Below are 19,079 nucleotides of genomic sequence, written 5' to 3' on the forward strand. Positions count from 1 at the left end.
GAGTGAGTGAGAGGGGCTGGTTGTTGGGAGCTGGCAGGAACACCATAGGGACAAGCTTGTCCTGTTCTGGCCCTTCCCCAAGCACCTGCTCACCCACTGCTGGGACTGAGCATGGGGAAGGCTGGACCTGTGGCACCCTGGGTGGGTGTTCTTACACCTCTTCCTAAGCAGGTGCCAAGTGCTGGAGTGAGCTACACAGTGTTTTAGTATCAGCTGGGAAAAAATTCCAGGCAGCATTTGGTCTCTGGAAGCTGCAGATAAGGCCAGAGTGTGTGGCTGTGGCTGCTCTCTGTGGTAGCAGCCCCGTTCTGTGCTGCTGCCTTCCCTCACAGGCTGCCTGGAGGTGCTGGGTATTCCACGGTCTTGTGAAAGCACAGAGCCAGTATGTTTGTGACTGGAATGAAGCTGTGATCTGAGTCATTCCTCCTGTGTGGAGGGGTAATCTGCAATCAAACCCCATGGGAACCAGAGGCATTCCTAAGTCCTGGTTTGTCTCTCATGCTGTGTGAAATTGTTAACTCTTAATGGAAACCATGGGATTAAATTGCATTTACTTACTTTACCAAATCGGCAAATGTTACTGAAGAGCACAGCTTAGCTCTGCAGGTAGATGCATAGAATTCTGCAATAAAAGTTAATTCATTACTGTTTCTAATAAAATTTTGGTCTGTGAAGGCTGTTTTTTAGGAACTCAGCGTGGATCCCATCTGTTTTTAGAATCCAGTCGTACAAGTAGAACCCTCAAATCTCCAGTAAAAATCTTAACAGAGCTTAAGGAGACTAAAACTTTTATTAGCAGTTTTTATTAGCACATTAGTAGGCTTGGTGTCTGAGCTTGGCATGTGGTGATTATAGGCTGGGTGGATGTAGCAGGCTTTTGGAAATGGGGAGACAAATCCTAGGAAATTTAAGAGACGTTGCTTCTCTCCAAAGCAATAAACATAGAAAAAGTGTTATTTACCTTTCACATGAGCATTCCCAAGGGACTGTCATGTCCCCAGGACAGGACTCTACAGAATGAAAGTCGAGGCTGTTTTTTTGTGATTTTGGCACATAGGAAGAACACGGTTCAAAGAAAAGACTTGAGTGAGGGTCATTTAGTGAATTTGTTGTTGTTTTGCTTGTAATAAGATTTGTGAAAGTGCTGATACTGTCACATGTTTTACTGGTGAAGTCACCACTTGTTGGGACATGAACCATCTCAGTCCATTAGAAAGTCAGTCCAGCTTTTAGCTGGTGCACAGGTGAATGGTATGAGAATTTCTGAACCATTTTGCTGCTTGATATTTAATCGTGGTGGTTACTGGGAGCAAGGGAATGACTTTAAAGGGTATGATGCAGTAAAACAAGGTCTTTCTCTGACACTCACCACATATAGTAAGGTTGAATACTGCTTTATGAAGTTAACTGCTATGAAACATTCATCAGTGCCCTGTGCTGTGCATAGTTACCATAACCATCATCATTATAAAGTCACAGACCCAGCAATTCAGTGAGACTGGAGCCACTAAGGACAGGGATGATCTCTCCATCTGCGTGTGGGAACCTGGCACTGCCCTTGGCCTGTCCAATCCTAGACGGCCACGAGAGCCATCTGGGAAAAGCGTGGTGAGGATTATGTGGCAGGAGCATTAGCTGCTTTCCTGCCAGCCCCGTGTCCCAATTAATTAAGGAAGGGTCACTCACACAGCCTTTCCTGCATTGCAGCAGACAAATCTTCACAGCTCCCGTTTGACTGGTGACCCAGAAGTGAAAGTTTGTTTTCCAGTCTGTGTTCTCTAAATGTTCAACCTTTCTGGGAGTCTGTGGTCTTGGATGGGTGGATCCTGGGGAATTTCACTGCTGTGTTTGAGATGTGGCTGCCTCCATGGCAGGACCATGCACAGGGCCATGGGATGTTCACCATGAATTGAAGGGCTGGTTTTGCTGAAGCATGGCCAAAGCACTTGTTTGCACACAGATCCAAGAAAGCTCTGAGTGGACACTTTTCCAGTGAGTTGTGCATGACCTTTTAGAGGCTTTTGTTTTTTTTTTTTTTCTCTCCACATTCCAGGCTGTTTTATGTTAATTCTTGAAGGAGTTTTCTCCCTGCATCATCGTTCTATGGGATTTTGATTGATCTTTGAGTAGTTTCAGTAGTAACACAATGGTGCCTTTAGCCTGCTTCTGTCTCTTCTGTAGTTTCTGGTTCAGCTTTTATGTAAACTTTGAATAAACTGTGTGTGTTGTTGCAGTCTTGAGTCTGTAATAACTGAATTTGGGAATCAGCCTGGTGTTTTTCAAGCTGCAGGGAGCTGGCTGCAGACAGCTGGGATGAAAGCTTTGTGTCACAAGGGGAGAGCTGGGGGAGCATCTCTGCTTTTGCAAACCCTTCAGGCACTTTCAGAATAAGATCCCTGAAGTTTTGCAGTATATTTATAGGCTTGTAATGTTGTTCAGAGAATGTTACAGTATCCTCTGCACAAGAAGTGTTGGTTTCATGTTTCTCGAGCATGGTAAACAGCTCTGGGCTCTGGTGGTGTGTATGTGTGCTGCTCAGAGAGCTGGGCTGATCTGCCATGCTGATAGGGTTTGTTTGGGTTTTTCAGAAGCTCCGTGTATGAAGAATCTTTTAAGTCCCAGATCATCACATCTTGATCAGTTCATTAATCTAGGCTGGGGCCTTAATGTTCAAAAAGATCCTGACGCATTTATAGCTCTCCATACAACAGGGTCCTCACCAACAGCCATCCTTTTAAATGAAAATGGAGGTGTACTGCAAAACCCTATCAGTTCCTGATCATCTGTATTGGGAAACAGCTCTTGTAGTGAATATTGTGATTCTGAGAAGTTTGATGAAAAGCCAGTGGCAGAAATCAAGTCTTAGGAAGAAGTGGAAAATTTGAAGACATTGAAGTAAGTAGGATCACTTCCCTTTATACTGAAGCAGCTCTAAAAATGTCACTTCTTTCCACCATGCATGAGAGCACAGGAATCACTTCAAAAAGAAGGAAAACCAAATGTATTGACAAAGAACGAAAACCAAATGTACTGATCTGATGTGAAAAATGTAAACCTAATCCTTGCTAAAGCTTTCTCTTGCTGGTAGCATTTCTAGTGTGGGGTGTGTAGCCGGGATATGTTTGGCTGGTGTTCTGTCCTTGCTTTGCCACTGACACACTTTGTGCCCATGGGCAGCAGCTCTCCATCATGGCATTTCAGATTTAGGCAATGAAAGGGGTGGGATTCGCCTCTGAGACTGGATCTCAGAGCACTGTGTCACTTCTGTGTCAGCCTCTTTTTCCATGATGAGGTTTCTGGTAGTTCTTTAAGAAGGTCCTGATTTTTGACAGTGGAAGTATGTGGCATTTTATAAAGTGTTAATGTTTATAAAGCTACAAAGTATGTGACTTTTGTAAAGGGGCAAAGTTAAGGACAGGAGGGATCAGGGAGAGGTTTTGGGAGGGTGAGTGGTGAGAGATGTGATGGTAAGGCCCATTTTCTCAGCCTTTTGGCTGACATATTAATGACATTACTTAAGCTTTTTTCTTTTCTTGCTGTTCCAGTTCTGTACTAAAGTGAGCCACTGTTGGACAAGTGTCTGAAAAGCAGGAACATTTCTAGAAATATCCTTTGATTTCTGACTGGAAATGAGAAACTGTCTAAATATTCTGAGTCTTTAAATAACCACTGGCTGAAGGACACTATAGCCTTCAAGTCTCTTTGATATTTGTACTGTTCTTTATGTTTGCCCAGTGCTCTTTTCACCCTTTCATAACCTGCATGAAACCTGCATCTGGCGAAGGCATTTCTCAGTGGTCTTCCCAGCTGCAGGTTGTGTGTGCAGCCTCCTCCTGCACAAGCTGACCTTGTCCATGTTGTGTTTGGCTAAAACTGCAGCATGAGGCTCCCTTCCCTGGTTGACACAATGATGGTGGTATGAAAAGCTGTTGGGTAGGTGTGATAATGCTCTCAAAACATGAGTTTTTCAGCTCTCCCTGTGGAGGCTGCCTTGGCACAACACCTGCCTGGTCATTCCTGAGTCCGGTGTAGACGAGGTTATCAGAGGAAGAGCCCAGGCACAGCAAACTTTCATTTATGCAAATTAAGTTAAATTTCCAAGCTTAAAATAGCGTTGAATTTATAATATAAATACATCAAAGTTTCTTGTGGATTTGTTGGGACAGGAGTATTTGCTTCTGGCACACAGCTGACCTTTCACTGTCCTGTTCCATTTCAGGAGGTGCATACCTGAGCATGCCTGCGTGAAATCAGTCCAGATAACGTGTTCCTTGGCAGGTGTTGCAATTCCAATTTGCCAGTGGCTAAATTTGATCTTCATTTTTATTTTTCTAACACTTCTTAATAGATAATGCTTATGACAGAGGAAAAATACTTTTCTGATCCAGTATCTCTGTCTTCAAGATGGAAGTATTATTTTTAAAAGGAGATAAATCAAATAGTGAGGGGACGTTTTGGTTGTTTTAAAATGTTTGATTTAACTTCAGCACAAAGCTCCCTGCTGTCCTTTGTGGTCTGTGGGGAATAGAACATCCCTCCACAATGCTGAGCCTGCTACTGTGGGAGGATTTCAGGTAAGGAGGATGAACCAGGTAACCAAGCAAATGACCTGCCCTAAATCTGGCTTTTAAAATGAGCTCTGTCTGGGATTAGTATCCTCAGGCTGCAGCTGGGATTAACATTGTAGGCAGGAATAGTAAGATGCTAAAACGTGGTCTCCTTGCCAGTCCTACACACATTCACGCCGTGTAGAAATGTTTTGGTTTCTCTTGCATGCCCCTTTGCTTCAACACACAATGCATATAATCTGATTCTCTGAATGAACCTTTGTTTGGGGAAATACTGTTAGTTTTGGCTCTTGGAGAGCTGAGCTGACAGGCCCAACTCCCCAACAAAACAGATTGGAGATTAAAAAACAAACTAAAACCACGCCTTCAAAAAAAAAATGCTGGGGAGGAGCCAGAAAGTTCCTTTTCTGTGTTGCTGGGAAAGCTAATCTATTTAGCTACTGTACTACCAAAGCAGATTTTTGTCCTGTTACTTAAATTAAGAGCCTTATTGCCATTACTTACAATAAAAGTAAAATTCTTATCCTACCTCAAAAAATTGCGTGATCATGTACAGGAAGGAACTGGGGGAAGGCACAGAGGAAGTGGGTTTTGAGGCTGGAGCTAATAAGGCAAAAAAGAGTTGTTTTAGCACAAGGGCAGTGGGAATCCGTTACCTAAACAGGAAAACACAGGACTTTTCTGTAGCTTGTTCCCGTAGACTGAATTGACAAAATTCAGATTTGAAACTAAAATAATTTGTTTACAACCATAGCACACTAGACTCCAGTGGTCTGTAGAAGTGATTCCTGCGGACACACAGTAGCTGCTTTCCAGCCTATCTGCTGGGCTTGCTGGGAGTACATACTTGGGCAGCAGGACAGGCCTGTGGAATCTAAACCACAGCGCTTGGAGGTTTGTGTTTAAATTCCATGTACGATAGATCTTGGCCAGGTGCTCTCTGAGTGCAAGAGAAAAAATAACACCTCCTGAGCTAGGGAGCCAAATGTAGCCAGAGATTTTCCTTGTCCCTGCAATTCATGTCCTACTTCTAGCACTGTCACTCACACACTTTGTAGCTGTGGGCATGTAATTCGCTCTTTCCTTATTTTAAGGAGGAGATCCTGCATTCCACCCTCAGAGGGTATTTTAAAGGTTTCTTACTTGGTGTAGCATTTAGTTCACTACAATCCCAAGATCACTTCCCAGCTAGAATTCCTGCTCAGCAACTTTTAAACGTCATGGTGTGGAGAATGAACTTGGATTTTTTCTGAATGGGAGAAAGGGATTTTTCAGGCTGATGTTTACAGCAAAATCCTCCCTATTGCCTTCTGTTAGAAAAGGATTTAAACATAAGGCTGTGGTACTGTTGTGTGCGTTTCTGAGGGAGATAAAAACTGGGCAACTGCAAGTTGAATCAGAAACAGCTGAATAAAGCATTTGAGCTGTGTAAAACCCAGAAGCTGTGCTGTACTATACCATATAGTTTCCATTTAGTCGACGTGTATTCGAACCACCTGTTAAGTGGAGGATATATGGAATTTATCTTAATATTTTAAAGTCTGCTTCTCTGCCCCTTCAGTGCTCTTTGTAGAAAACAGTTTCCTAAAATGCTGGTGTTTCTTAATGCTAATAATTAATGAAGAATCCGCAAATTTCTTCTGGGTTTGCATACAGATAAGTGTCCCTTTCTGCCCAAATCCGGAGGGTGCTTGTGTCATGTGGTTTTATGCTGACTGAAGTCCATCTTAAAATCCTCTGATTAAGGGAGGAGAACAGGGAATTCTTCTGTTGTGAGTCATCTCAGAGCTTGATCGTGCTTCTACAGATGTTGGAAGGAGTTTCTCATTGAATTTATTAATTAATATTAGTGTTGTTTCAGTGCTAGGGAGAGCTGCTGGTTTAAATTTTGCAGTATTGAATGGCATCTCACGTGTGTCTGTTAAGAAAGAAGGTAACCCCTTTGCCTTGTCTCTGCTGAATCAAAAGCATCACTAAAATATCCTGCAAGATCATTAACTGAGTGTTATTAACCTAGAATGAAATGATGAGATTCTCAGAGGCAAAACTTTGCTTGTAATACCGTGGATACTGTCAGGGTACTGTTAGAATACAAAGCTGCTCCCTAATTACATTTCAGTTGATTGAAGAAAAAATTAGAAATCAAAGGTGTTGAAGGGAATTGGGTCACACTCTCACAGTGGATATCTGTTTCTTGTACTTTGTTGCAAATTTTGTGATGTTTGAAGGTATCTAATTGTTTTAAAACACAGCTGCTTTCACTGGCATTTTACAAATGGAGAGCTGTGAGAGATCAGTGCTGTGTTACCTGTCTGCTTGCTTGGATCCCAGTTGCCTGAGGAGGTTTCTGAGCTGGGAAACAGCATGTAAAAAAACCTTGGAAATGGACTCCAGCCTCTCTTGGTGTATTGAGGACTTGTAGGTGAAAGTTGCAGCAAATGGAAGTGGCAGCCTCGGGTGGCTGCAGCCTCTCCTGTGACAGCCCGGCGACTCCTGCAAAGCACGCTGGGGCAACTGCGTCCAAGTGGATTTCCAGCTCTTTTGGCTGGTTTGCTGTGATCAAATCACTTGATGAGGGCATTTGGACTCAGGAGGTGGAGATTTCTGCATGGGAAACTGAGCTGAGCTGCTGGAAGGCATTGCTAGTTACCTGTCAGATGGCTTTCAGCTGCTTTGCTATGCTATGTGTGATAGCGAGGAGAACATGAAAGTCACCTCTTTCTCCAGCATTGCTTACATGAGCTGAGCTTCTGGCGGCAGTGTTCCCTGCAGGATGCACCCTCGAGCCTGGCTCCTTGTGTTCCTCAGCTTGGGCACCCTCTGTGCAGCACCAGCATTCCCACATGCTGTGGGTGCAGCTGTCCTGGCTTGTACAGTGCACTGTTGGGTCCCGTTCTCCCTTGGGATGTTCTCCTGTTCCCCTGGTTGGAAGCAGCATCCCTGCAGAGCTGCAGCAGCTGTTGGAGAGGGGGCCAGGACCACGGGTGTGCTGTTGGGCTGTACTGCAAGTACACAGTGACTTGTTGGGAAGTTGCTCCACATTTGCTCTAGGAGTTGGCGTGGTCTTACAGAACTGGCAGGAGCAGCAGCCAGATGGTGTCTCCAGTTGTTTGGGTTTTTTTCTTTTTTCCCCTGTTGTTTTGCTGCTTTAAAATCCGAAGCCTGCTTTCAGTTAGGCAGCTGCTCTCAGTCACAGTGTTCAAAGTAATTGACTGTCCATTGACTTTGGAATTTGGAATAGTGTCTAAATATTGTTGTCAGTTTCATGCTGATTCCTCTCCACTGAGGCTGAAGTCGTTTCACTTCTGACCTCAAGCTGGACTTGTGTTTTGCTCCCATGGGAACTAAAAATAATAATTATTTTAAGAATAGGTTCTTAATCACTTCCTTCTTTTGATGTACTAGTCTTGTTTAGCATTTTCTAAGAATGTAATTGAAAATATTTTAAACTATTTGTGTTTTAATTCCAGTTTTAATTAGCTCTTTGAAGATGCAAGGAGTGTATCAGACTTGATTACAGTTCCTTTTAGTCTTTTTATAGAAAAGCATTTGCTCTTGTTATTCTGAGTGCAGATAATTAGAGTTTTGTTGCTTTGGCAAACTGTCGAGTCACACAGAAGAGATGAACATTAAGTTGACAGATTTCTTACTCAAAGGCATGTGGGCACTTTGTCAGTGCTGGTGATGCATCAGCACGGTAATCTCCTGTCTCCAAACTGTTAATGCACAGATGAGAAACAGGAAAAGATGTGCTTTAGTCTGGGTTTAGAAGGAAAGATAAGGTGTGCGGTGGTTCTGAGGCAGAGCTGGCTGTGCAGTGAACACTGAAGGTGTTGGGACAGTTTGCAGTGATGGGAGAAATATTAAATGGGTGGAGATCCACCCTCTGCCCTGACACGTGGGCTGGGTAACAGTGAGATAAAATTGTTGGCGATCTTTCCATAAACTAAAAGTCTTGAAATTTAGAAGTGGAGTTTTGGGAGATGTATTTCAGAAAGTGGCATATGGATGCACTACTGAAAAGAAGTAATCCAGAAGGATTTCCTAAATGACTGTGACCATACAGATCTGATTGTACTGAGTGTCTTAGAGCCCAGTGACAGAGAAAAGAGAGCAAAATACATTAACAGTGAGTTTTCTATTCCTTGCTAATAGTTGACATGGTTTGCTCTCACTCCCAGTCAGTGAAGTTGCTTGCTCCAGCAAGTCTGCTTGTCTTGGGAGTGCTGATGTTCTATTTCATATACCAAATTTTGTTTATATTTTTATTTTTTATCAAGCACCAGCATCCCAAAGGCCACAGCAGAGCCTTGTAGCACAGCCCAGTGTACAGCCTACACCCCAAAGGGGAAGCCGGGCATGGACAGGGCTCACAACTTGGTCATATACCTGTTCTCTTGCTGCTGGGAATGATCCTTTTAGTGTGGTTCATACCTGGTCTCTTCATCTGCTTCCTTGTGCATACAAGAGCATTGCAGTTTATTTTTAAAGAGGACAAGGAGGGAAAAAAAAAAATTTTCGCAGTCGGGCAACAACTCACCTGCTGGTGCATTGCTACAACCTGTTGCCACAACTGACATTTTATATAGTAGTAAAATTGAAAGAGCAGAGCTGGTTTTCTTCACCTGTCACTTGGCTGAAGTCTGGCATTTGCTTCTCTGCTACTGTCAGAGTTGTGGGAATACTGGAGTGTGAGGGGAGTTGTGGTGTCAGCAAGGGAGGAAAGAAATGGTGAGCCAAATATGTGAAAAAATGTTCGTTTAATATCCTGTTACTGGCAGCTCTGGCATTCTGGTTGCTTTTGTTTAGGCTGAGAACTTTTTACTTGTTTATAGTATTGCAAGTTTTATTAAAAGATATCTTTAAGAAGAGCTGCTGTTGGGAGGTTTCCCAGACCAAATAGGAAACTGGGAATCATCACTTCTCCAGCCTCAGGCTCTATACATGGGCTTTGGTGAGCTAAGGGAAGTGCCTGGCACTTTTGTAGGATGTGCTTCCTATTTGCACAGCAGTTTTAGAGCTTAAATGGGAAATGGGCTTTTAAGGATAAATAATTCCTCTCTGAGTTAATTTGTACTGAATGTGTGAGGCAAATTGACTGGTGGGGCACTGTCTGTGCTGGTACATCTCCACTGCCACTGCAGTTCATGGCAGGGACCATTCCAGACTGACCACGTGCTCAAGGATCTCTTCTGAGAGGGTATAGAGTTTGTAGGTGACATTGCTCCTGTTGCTCCTTCTTGTTGCGCCTCTTGACCTGATGCTTGTAGTGTGCCAAGGTGACCCTGTTTCCTTTGCTGTTATATGGGTTCCAGTTGGTACTGCTGGTCCAATTCCCTCATAGCAAGGTTGCACAAGCAGCAGCTGAGAAGATGTGGGGCTAAAACTCCCAAAAACAGGAGGGAGAACCTGGGATAGGCACAGTTCCCATACTTTAATCTCCATCTTGAAATTTACTGTGTTATGAGTATTTCCTACTTCCTCTGCCCCGTCAATAGTATGGATTAATGATTCATAAAGGTGTGTTTTAAGGGCTGGGTAGTTTGTGTTTATACAGTGCTTACTGGAATCCCTGCTGCTTCTTCCTTTTTCCTTCCATTTCCCTTCCACCTCCCAGGATCAGCCATTTCTTTTTCCGGCCTTGCCTTTCCTTGGAGAAAAGTTACTCTTTCTAGCCTGTTGGTACTCCTTTGTGCCCAGCTCTGATTACCAGCAGTGTAGAATTGGTGGGTTGTGGTTTTTTGTGGGCCAGAACTGGCATTTCATTCTTCCTTCCCAGTGTTACAAGCCTGGAAAAATCAAATGGAACTGTAAGAATGGACTTCAAAAGGTCCAAGCCACAACTATATGTGACCAAACAATGCAGAAGCCTCTTAATTTTGAGTGATCTTGTTCCCAGTTGGTGGAAGCTCATAGGAGGGGATTTGAAAAGGTGTAATACTGGCAAAGAGAAAAGTGTGGGTGAAATGAATTGAATTTAATTCCTGCTGATATCTGTGAGACCAGTTGTGACAGTTTTTAGTTCTCATGGATGAGAACATGGAGGAGTCTTGAAGACTGGGTTCATCTGTGGCTCCTGGCTCAGTGAGCTGTGGAAAAAGCAGAAGTTGTGACTGGCCAAGTGTGGCTTGTTGTTGTTTTATCTGTTGGCAGTTTGGCTGTTATAGGGGGATGCTTTGCCTTGAAAGGAAGGAGAGAAAAACTGAAAGCAGAATGATTCGTTGTCTGTTTTGTTGCAGCGGAAGGTTGGTTTCACCAAAATGGAAAAATTTTAAGGGATTGAAGCTTCAGTGGAGAGATAAAATCCGTCTCAATAACGCCATCTGGAGGGCCTGGTACATGCAGTGTAAGTACCGCGGTGGGGGCGGGTCTTTCGTGAGACATCGGTGAGAACAAGAGAATTGAAATTACCGTCTAGTGAAAAGCTCAGGAATCTGCTCAAGGCCTGACGTTTCAGAGCCAGTGCCATTGGATCAGGGCTTTCCTAGATGTGCCTGCACTGGGGATGTGCTGAGTGCTCCCAGCACAGCCCAAGATCTCCCTGTTTCTGTTGTTTATTGGGGAGGAGTCCTGGCTAGACTCGCTGTCACACCTTGCCACCGAAGTGACAGAGCTCTCTGCCAGCCCTGCACATGCTCAGCAGTTGCATTTTTGCTGTTGTTTCAGACCTGGAGAAACGCAAGAACCCCGTGTGCCACTTTGTGACCCCACTGGACGGCTCCGTGGACGTCGATGAGCACCGTCGGCCAGAGGTGTGTGAAACCCCAGGAACAGGCTCTGGAGTTTGTAACAGGATTTTGGGTCTGCTGGAAACAAGGGCAGCATAGCCAATCTGTGCTCTGTTTTTATTTAGAAGGAACCATTAAAACCAGAGTGAACCTGGTTTTGTGAGTTCATCACATTAAGATGATCAAGGTGCAACCAGAAGGACATTTGTTACCTCTGTAACTTATGTTAATGTTGTAGTTTAATGAATCATAAGTCATAGAAGTGCTATTTGAATAGTTAAGATTTTGACAGCCACTTCTGATTGGAAGTCGGTGGGAAATCAGAGTGATGACTGTTTTCAGGACTGAATCTAAGTGACCTTGGGAGAGTTTTCTGTATTTTATGTAATTGGCAAGGTGTGGTTTCAAGAGAACAAGTAATTTCTTTTTCTGTGTCAAGGTAGTTTCGCAGACAGAACAAATATGAATTTGTGTTCTTTCATTTTTGTGCTCCTGTAAACATAAATGAAAACTAACATCTGCCCTCTGGCTCCTTGCAGAAAACCAGTGAGGCCTTTGATGTGGCAATATGTGACTCTCTCTATACTGCATAACTCTAGAATAATTTATAACTCAAAGGAGTTCCAGATGAGTTTGTGGAACTGTCTCAGGTTTTTGAAAGAACAGTGTTGATGTTTGTGTTGAAAGTGACCCTCGAACACAAAGTTAAGGCTCTCATTAGTCTGCTCTCCCCAACTTACACACTGCTCTCTGTGATACATTGAAGACCCATATTGTCTGATCCTTTTGTTGCCATCAGTGTGTGGCCTGCAAGGTTCTTCCTGAGCTGGACATCAGATTTCTATTGCTTTGTGTCATTCATAGCAGCTTTTGCTTATGTGTGTGTCTGTGCATGTGACCCTGTGAAATTCACAGGATATTGTGTGCTTTATATGTTATATTTCAGTAAATTAATTTTAAAGGGAGTTTTTTTTGCCATTTCTTAACTCTTGGTTATGGTTGAGCTGCTGTGGGAGATGCTGACAGTGCAGTCAGATGTCATCTCGTGTTTGGTTTTTGTGGGAAAGATGAAGTTAGTACTGTCAGATTTGCTCTGTGATAGCTGAACTCTGGGACAGTGTGGGCTGCTGATACATGAGCTCAAACAGAATTAGCATGCTTTCTTTTGCATTTTTTATGCCTGAATATTTGCTTGGAAATGTATTGAATATTCAGCTCTTATGTGATTCCGTGTAATTCATGGTATGTGTTTGTGTTCTCAGGCCATTGCAACAGAAGGGAAATACTGGAAACGAAGGATTGAAATAGTCATCAGGGAATACCACAAGTGGAGAACGTACTTCAAGAAAAGGGTCTGTTGGTTTACGTAGTGAAAGTAGTTTACTTGAGCTTGATCAGTATGTTGTTGCTTTTTGAGTTTTTCTATTGCTTTTTCTGGCATGCAAGAGTACTTAAAACAGATGATAAGGTGGTACAGACGTGCTCATTGGATTAGTTCCACTTAACTAAAAATTGTTGTGCTGGGACTGATTGTGCATCATTGGGTCTTAAAAGTTTTGCAAATCAGGTCTTCTACTGGCACATACAGGACCTATTCTGACTTTACTGTCTCTTCTGTTCTCCTTTTGCAGTTACAGAAACATAAAGATGAAGATCTTTCAAGTTTGGTCAGGGTAGGTAACACCACTGAGAAGTGGCAGCATTTATGCTTGTAGAACCCGCAGTAGATAACAAAGCTGTAACATGCAGTAGCTTGCTTTGATTAAAATCTAAAGACAAGCATCTTGCTTAAGCCTTAATTAAGGTTAGACACCTTAATGCTCTGTGCCTTAGAGAGCAATGTAAGATTTGTAGCTTAAATTGGATGGAGGAGAGGTTGAATGTAAAGTGCTGTGACAGATGAAATGGGAATCAGCATTGCATACCCAGAGAGATCAATCTCTTTGAGGGCTGGCACATGATTTCATCTTGTTACTGAGTTGTAACTGGCACTGCTGCCTTGCTTGTTTAACTGGATCTGTGAAGATGTGTGAGCTACATGTTGCAGATCTTCCTGCTGTGCCCTCAGCTGAGGCAGATAATATGCCAGGGTCCTAAAAAAGGACAAAATGGTTGAACAAACAGTGATATCACTATTTAGTATGTCCCCTTAAGCTATCAAACCTACTTTGGGTGTATAAACTGATGATCAGAAGCGCTGTTCTGTTGTTTTTGCAAGGCAGTGCAGTTTAACTCAGCCTGTAGTGAGCCAAGTCACATTATGTTGTATTTTTCATGGGCAAAAAGTGTCTTGTGCAAACTCGGAGTACAATTACACTTCACTTCAGAATTTCAGATACATCTCACAGGACCGGAGTTGTTTGCATTCTGGCTATTCATGTTGGTTTTAATCTTTATTCAAACCAAGGGATTGTTAAACTAGGTGCAGAAATACTTGTGTAATCAATCAAACAAGGAAGTATTGTTATTTGTCTTACATCCTCTAGTCAACATCTGGGTTTTGGACAAAAACCTTTCCCAGAATGTTGCGGTATTTCAGTGAGCTGAAGTTGTTGGTGTATCAGAAGCACCACTGATGTGTTTCAGTCCATTTGATGGCTCCTCAAAGAGAGGTTCTTTAAAAATGTGAAAAATGAGGGCTGCTTTCATAGATCTGCACCAGACTGCTTTGGCATTGTCTAGGCAGCCTGACCTCTCTTCCTTTGCTTTGACAGGATGATGATGTGGTTCTCTGGCAAAAAAGAAGGTATGGCAGAGAAACCCCTGTCCCTATGGAGGAAGGCAGCCTCTTGGATGCAGACATGCTCATGTCCGAGTTCACCGACACCCTGTTCTCCACTCTGTCTTCACATCAGCTGGTTTCCTGGCCAAATTCCAGGGACATAGGTATTTGTTGGCTGTAGCTATGTTGCAGTGAGAACCCCTACAAAAACTCTGGTTTGTTGCTTTGCTGCTCTTGTAGCCTTGCCTAAGAAATCTATCTTATATTGCTGATACAGATAAAAACAGGTCAGGGAGTGTGGCTGTCTTATGATTCTGTAGGTTACGGAATCCCAAGCAGCTTCTTAGGTGCTGCTCCCAGCTTTGCCCCCCTAATGTTGCTCTGAAGAGCAGTATTTACTTTATCAGTGGTGAAGGCATTGTGATTTATCTCAAAGCATAGTTGTGTGTGTATTTTTAAGGGAGTGCCTGTGTATTTTTGTTTGTCCAGTACAGCCAGTGCCAAGTCGCATCTGTACAAACAATCCCGAGAGCTGTTCAGCTCTGTCTGGAGGCTCTCTGACTGTCTGATGGGACAGCACATGTCCACTGTGCACCATCCTTGCTGCATGGATGTCTGAGCAACTCCAGAGCAGCCATGGTTTACATGAATTGTACTCAAGGCAAATTAAAGGATGGTGGTTTACTTTACAATACTCTGCTGTGAGCTGCGGTGGGTCAGGCTGTGCTTCCCAGCAAGGCTGTGTGTGTAGTGCAGGAGGTTTGGGAGCAGGAGACGTCCAAGCTTGGCAATCCCAGATGTCAGAGCCTTCAGGTTGCACCCCTTCCATTTTAGTAGCTGAAAGTTTCATTCCCCAATGGCTTTGAATTCTGGACTGTGCCGTAGCTCTGAAGAGAAGCAGATGCTCAGTTCCTTTCAGCAACAGTTTTTCTGTAACATCTCTGCCAAGCCTGGCTGTGGAGTGTTTTAATCCTGCTGCGGTTATTATGTCAGTGATGTGAAGCTAATCTAATCCATCTCCTGAATTTTGCAGGACACTTAGGAAATGCTGATATGATTCAACCAGGGCTTATTCCTCTCCAGCCAAATTTTGATTTTATGGATACTTTTGAGCCTTTTCAGGGTAAGAATCATATGTAGAGTTCATTAATTTCTTAAATATTGCTGTGATTTTGAACTAGGTTTTAAAATAAGTTGAAGTGTTACAGATAGCTAAGGTTTCCTCATTTCACACTTCTTAGTGATGAAGACATTTAATATTTTGTTTGTCTTTGAATGTTTTATGGCACTGTCAAGAATTCCATATGACATTAAACCGCTGCTGACAACTTTGATGGTTATGGCTCTTCATGGAAGTAAAATGTCATATATCTGTTTGCTAGCTCTGCAAGCAGTCTGCATCAGATAACTGTACTTTGTGGGACTGCACTGAGGATCAGTTCTTGGCTGTCTGTGTGTAGATGAACCTTAAACAGGATTAATTTTTGCAGTGTCCCAGTTTGCATGAAAGTTGATGAAGTCAATCCCAAAGAGATCAGTTCCTCTGGGAGACAGCAATTTATTGCTCAGTCAACAGCAGTTGTATGAAGCAAAAATCTCATGGTTTCATTATTTGCTAAATAATACTGATATTCCTGTGAATTTTAGGATCTAGCAATGCTGTACCTTGAGTATGGAAAGTAGAAAATTTATAAGTGACTTTTCATGTTTCAGAATTATTCACGCCCAGTCGCTCCAGTAATTATTTCCCTTCCGTGTCTGCTGTCAGCTCAGCTACCACAGACAGCAACAGCCACTCTTCCCAGGTAAGAGAGGTTTAAAACAGAAGGCTCTGACATGAGCCATGTCCTTCTCAGGAGGAGTTCAGACATGTCTGAATCAGTGATATTTCCTTGTCTCTCAGTCTCCTGTCCTGCCGTCGGGTTCATTGCCCAGCACGCTTCCAGCAGGGAACATCAGTGATGGACTGATTCCTTCCTCAGTACCTGCTCCTGTCATTCCTGACGTTGTTGCAGACCAGTGCTCCAGCATTAGAAGTGAGGAATCTTTCATCCAGCCAGCAGACTTCCCTCCCAACTCGTCTCTCAGCGGGCCACAAACTTTTATGTCAGTGTTCCCGACGTCCCTGCCACTGCTGCAACCCACGAGTGCCCAGCACCAGTCCCCGCTGCCCGCGGTGCCGCTGAGCTCCAGCCTGAGCCCTGCGCCCGCCGCCTTCGCTGCTCCAGAAACGCCCAAGTTCGGCCTCTGTGAATCCACGGTCATCACTCACACGGCTTCTGCCACACTGACCCACAACGCCCCTGCCACCACCTTCAGCCAGAGCCAGAGCGTGGTCCTGGCCACGCAGCAGCCGGGGGCAGGAGTGCCTTGTAACCTGGCCTTCCAGACTGCTGTTGTGCAGGGGCAGCCCCGGCCACAGGTGCAGTCCCAGCTGACATTTGCACTCCCCAAACCTGTTCCTCTGGCCAGTGCTGGGACAAGGCCCAAACAGTCACAAAAAATAGTGCCTGCTCCGAAGCTTGAAACAGTGTCCTTATTGGTAAAGAATGCCTTCATCACCCCAGGTGAGGAGCACTGTGGGGGGATGTTTTCCATTTCGGAGTGGGACTAGCAGGAGGAAAAGACCTTGCTTTTCTTGCTTTACATAATAAGTTAAAATAGAGCTTCTGAGGGTGTCTACAGAACCCCTGAATCCACTGGTTGAATGCAGTGGCTGCACTGTTCAGTGGGATGCTCCGGGCTGCTGCAAGGATTGGAAGCAGTTTGGTTGAGTGTGAAAAGCTGACCTCCAGAAGGGGGTCTCTCCATGTAACATCTGTGATGGGCTGCATAGCTGAATCAGCTCTGTGCTCCTGCCCCATAGAAACCTTGGATTTAGGTGTGATGCTGTTGTAATTAACTGCCCCTCAAAGCATTCAGCCACAGTGGAGGAGGAGGTAGTAGGGAGAGAGTGTTACCTTCCCCTAGGAGAGGAGAGAAGGAGATCTCCTGAGTGAGCTAGAGATCTTTGTCTCAAGCAGTCTAGAGACCCTTGAAGTCAGGGTTTAAGTCAGGAGTGGGTTTCAGGTCGGGATAGAAATACCTGGGACCTCCACACTGGGTGGGATTTGGAGCCACTGATGCTACACACAAGGCAAAGAATAACAAGATGAGGAGGGAGAATTTTGCTTGAGGTGGTCCTTGTAGGAAAGCTCAAGGCTGGACAGGACAGGCAGCATGCTTTTCTTAGGATTATTGCAGGCTGTTTTTAGACTTGTGCTGGCTGGGAACCAAGTGACTTCAGCCACTTGAAATGTGCAACAATAATTCAAGAAAAAGCCTGCCTGGAGGAGTACTGTTAAACAGGCTTTACTAGGGAGTAGGTGTGTCTGCCAGGGCCTGATTAGTGAGGTTACTCACCGAAAAGAAGAATCACTGTTGAGAAGAACAGATGCAAGATCTAATTTTACGATGTCACTGGGATCAGTTTGGTCCGTGATTAATAGCACGAGGGTGTTAATGGCAGTGTTCCTATCTATTGTGTCTTATAAACCAACAGTCCATGTACCTTCAGCAGTCGAGACATGCATTTCTCACCTAGTAAAGATTGTAGGCAACTCATTTTCAGAAAGCCTTTTCTCCTACTTTCTCAGTGCTTCCTGGGTTGTTCCTCACCCCATATATTACTTTCCCAATGCTCCACCATTTACTTCTAGAGCATCGCAACCAGTGGCTTTGTTTCTCATCTAGATTAGTGGCATGTGTTTGGGGATCATGGTGTTCTTAAACTACTGGGAGGTCAAGCTCAGGGGACAAATCCAAGAATTTATATAAATACTGGAGCTTTATTTTTGGCAATAGAATAAACATTGGTACTTGTAACCAAGGCATTTATGCCTGTCATTTGTGCTCAGGACAAACAAATCATTTCCAGACTATAAAGCAAATTACATTATATCTTGGGTTAGAACTGCTCGGTGGTATAAGGACTTAAAAACCTGAACAGATTGTCTCATCAGGTGCAAGACTTCACTGCTATCACCACTTCAGGATAAATGTGCTGATTTTGAGAGGAAAGTCTGGAAAAGATGCATGTGTAGAACAGAAACATGAATCATGTAAAGTGACCTCTAAATATTGTTGCTGGTTGTTGCAGCTCCCCAAGTGTGGAAGTCAGAAAGGCCAAGCCTGTGCAGCAGCACAATGCACTGGTGAGAGTAGGCTCTTGAGCTCAATAGAGATGTCATAAGTCCAGCTGAACCACAGTGAACAGTGGAAGGGTTGTGATTGCAGCTTTAGATGTGGAATGCCCAAAGAATGAACTCCCTGTGTCAGTGACAGAGCTCTCCTCCGGACAGACCCACGCAAGGGCTGGCGCAAGGTTTGTGCAATCCACGGTCCTCTCTTATGGAGGCTCTGCAGAAACTCCAGTTGAGTCAAAACACAGTTATCAGTCACAGGTGACACTGTCAGGGAGGGGACATTGGATAACCCTGCACTGTCTCCCTGTCCTGCTCTGTGTGCATCCTTCAGAACCCTGATGCTGACCTGCAGAGGGGTGGCTCAGCAGGGACTGAGCTGTGCTGACACTGCTCCTGCATCATGACTTTATTTGTACAAAGGAGAGCTGAACCAATACAGCCAAGAGAGAAGCCAAATATGTTTGGTTCAGTTTTATCAAAACCCAGACAGAAGTTGTGTCTTTGCCTGATTCTTCCCTTAGTGTAGGATGGTCAGTCATGTTCTGTCTAGACTGGGCAAGAACTGCTTCAGCATGAATTCTGTGTTAGTACCTGCACATCTGCATTGGTTATATGGAGATCTTCACAGATTCACATGGAGACATTTGCTGCTGTTCAGAATTACCTCTAGCTGTCTAAGCACTGCAGAACTCCTGGATCTTTAGCATATTTTCTGGAATTTTGATGCTGATTCCCAATCACATTTGGTTGTCTTGTGGTCGTGTGTCGTCTAAAGCAACTGTAAAACTAGATAGTGGAAGAAGCTGGTAGGATGAAGTGCTGAGGGAAAGGATTTAAGATAAATATACAAGGAAGCATGAAGTATTGAGTCATTGAC

General features: G+C 43.9%; 1 protein-coding gene across 3 annotated transcripts in view; it reads left to right on the top strand.

The window, feature by feature from the left end:
• MLXIP (MLX interacting protein) overlaps positions 1–19,079 on the top strand; it is a 44,562-nt gene that overhangs the window by 12,474 nt on the left and 13,009 nt on the right. The window contains exons 1-9 of one of the 3 annotated variants that reach the window (XM_082293331.1): positions 4,503–4,574; positions 10,808–10,914; positions 11,235–11,320; positions 12,559–12,648; positions 12,928–12,969; positions 14,011–14,182; positions 15,052–15,141; positions 15,732–15,823; positions 15,922–16,585. In XM_082293331.1, coding sequence (XP_082149457.1) covers positions 4,543–4,574; positions 10,808–10,914; positions 11,235–11,320; positions 12,559–12,648; positions 12,928–12,969; positions 14,011–14,182; positions 15,052–15,141; positions 15,732–15,823; positions 15,922–16,585 — 1,375 coding nt within the window. In that variant the 5' untranslated portion in view covers positions 4,503–4,542. Of the gene's footprint in view, positions 1–4,502; positions 4,575–10,807; positions 10,915–11,234; positions 11,321–12,558; positions 12,649–12,927; positions 12,970–14,010; positions 14,183–15,051; positions 15,142–15,731; positions 15,824–15,921; positions 16,586–19,079 lie in introns of those variants that run through there. The other 2 variants (XM_082293329.1, XM_082293330.1) reach the window with 2 other exon arrangements.

This window comes from Coloeus monedula (assembly GCF_965178545.1).
Source record: "Coloeus monedula genome assembly, chromosome: 18".
Classification (NCBI taxonomy): domain Eukaryota; kingdom Metazoa; phylum Chordata; class Aves; order Passeriformes; family Corvidae; genus Coloeus; species Coloeus monedula.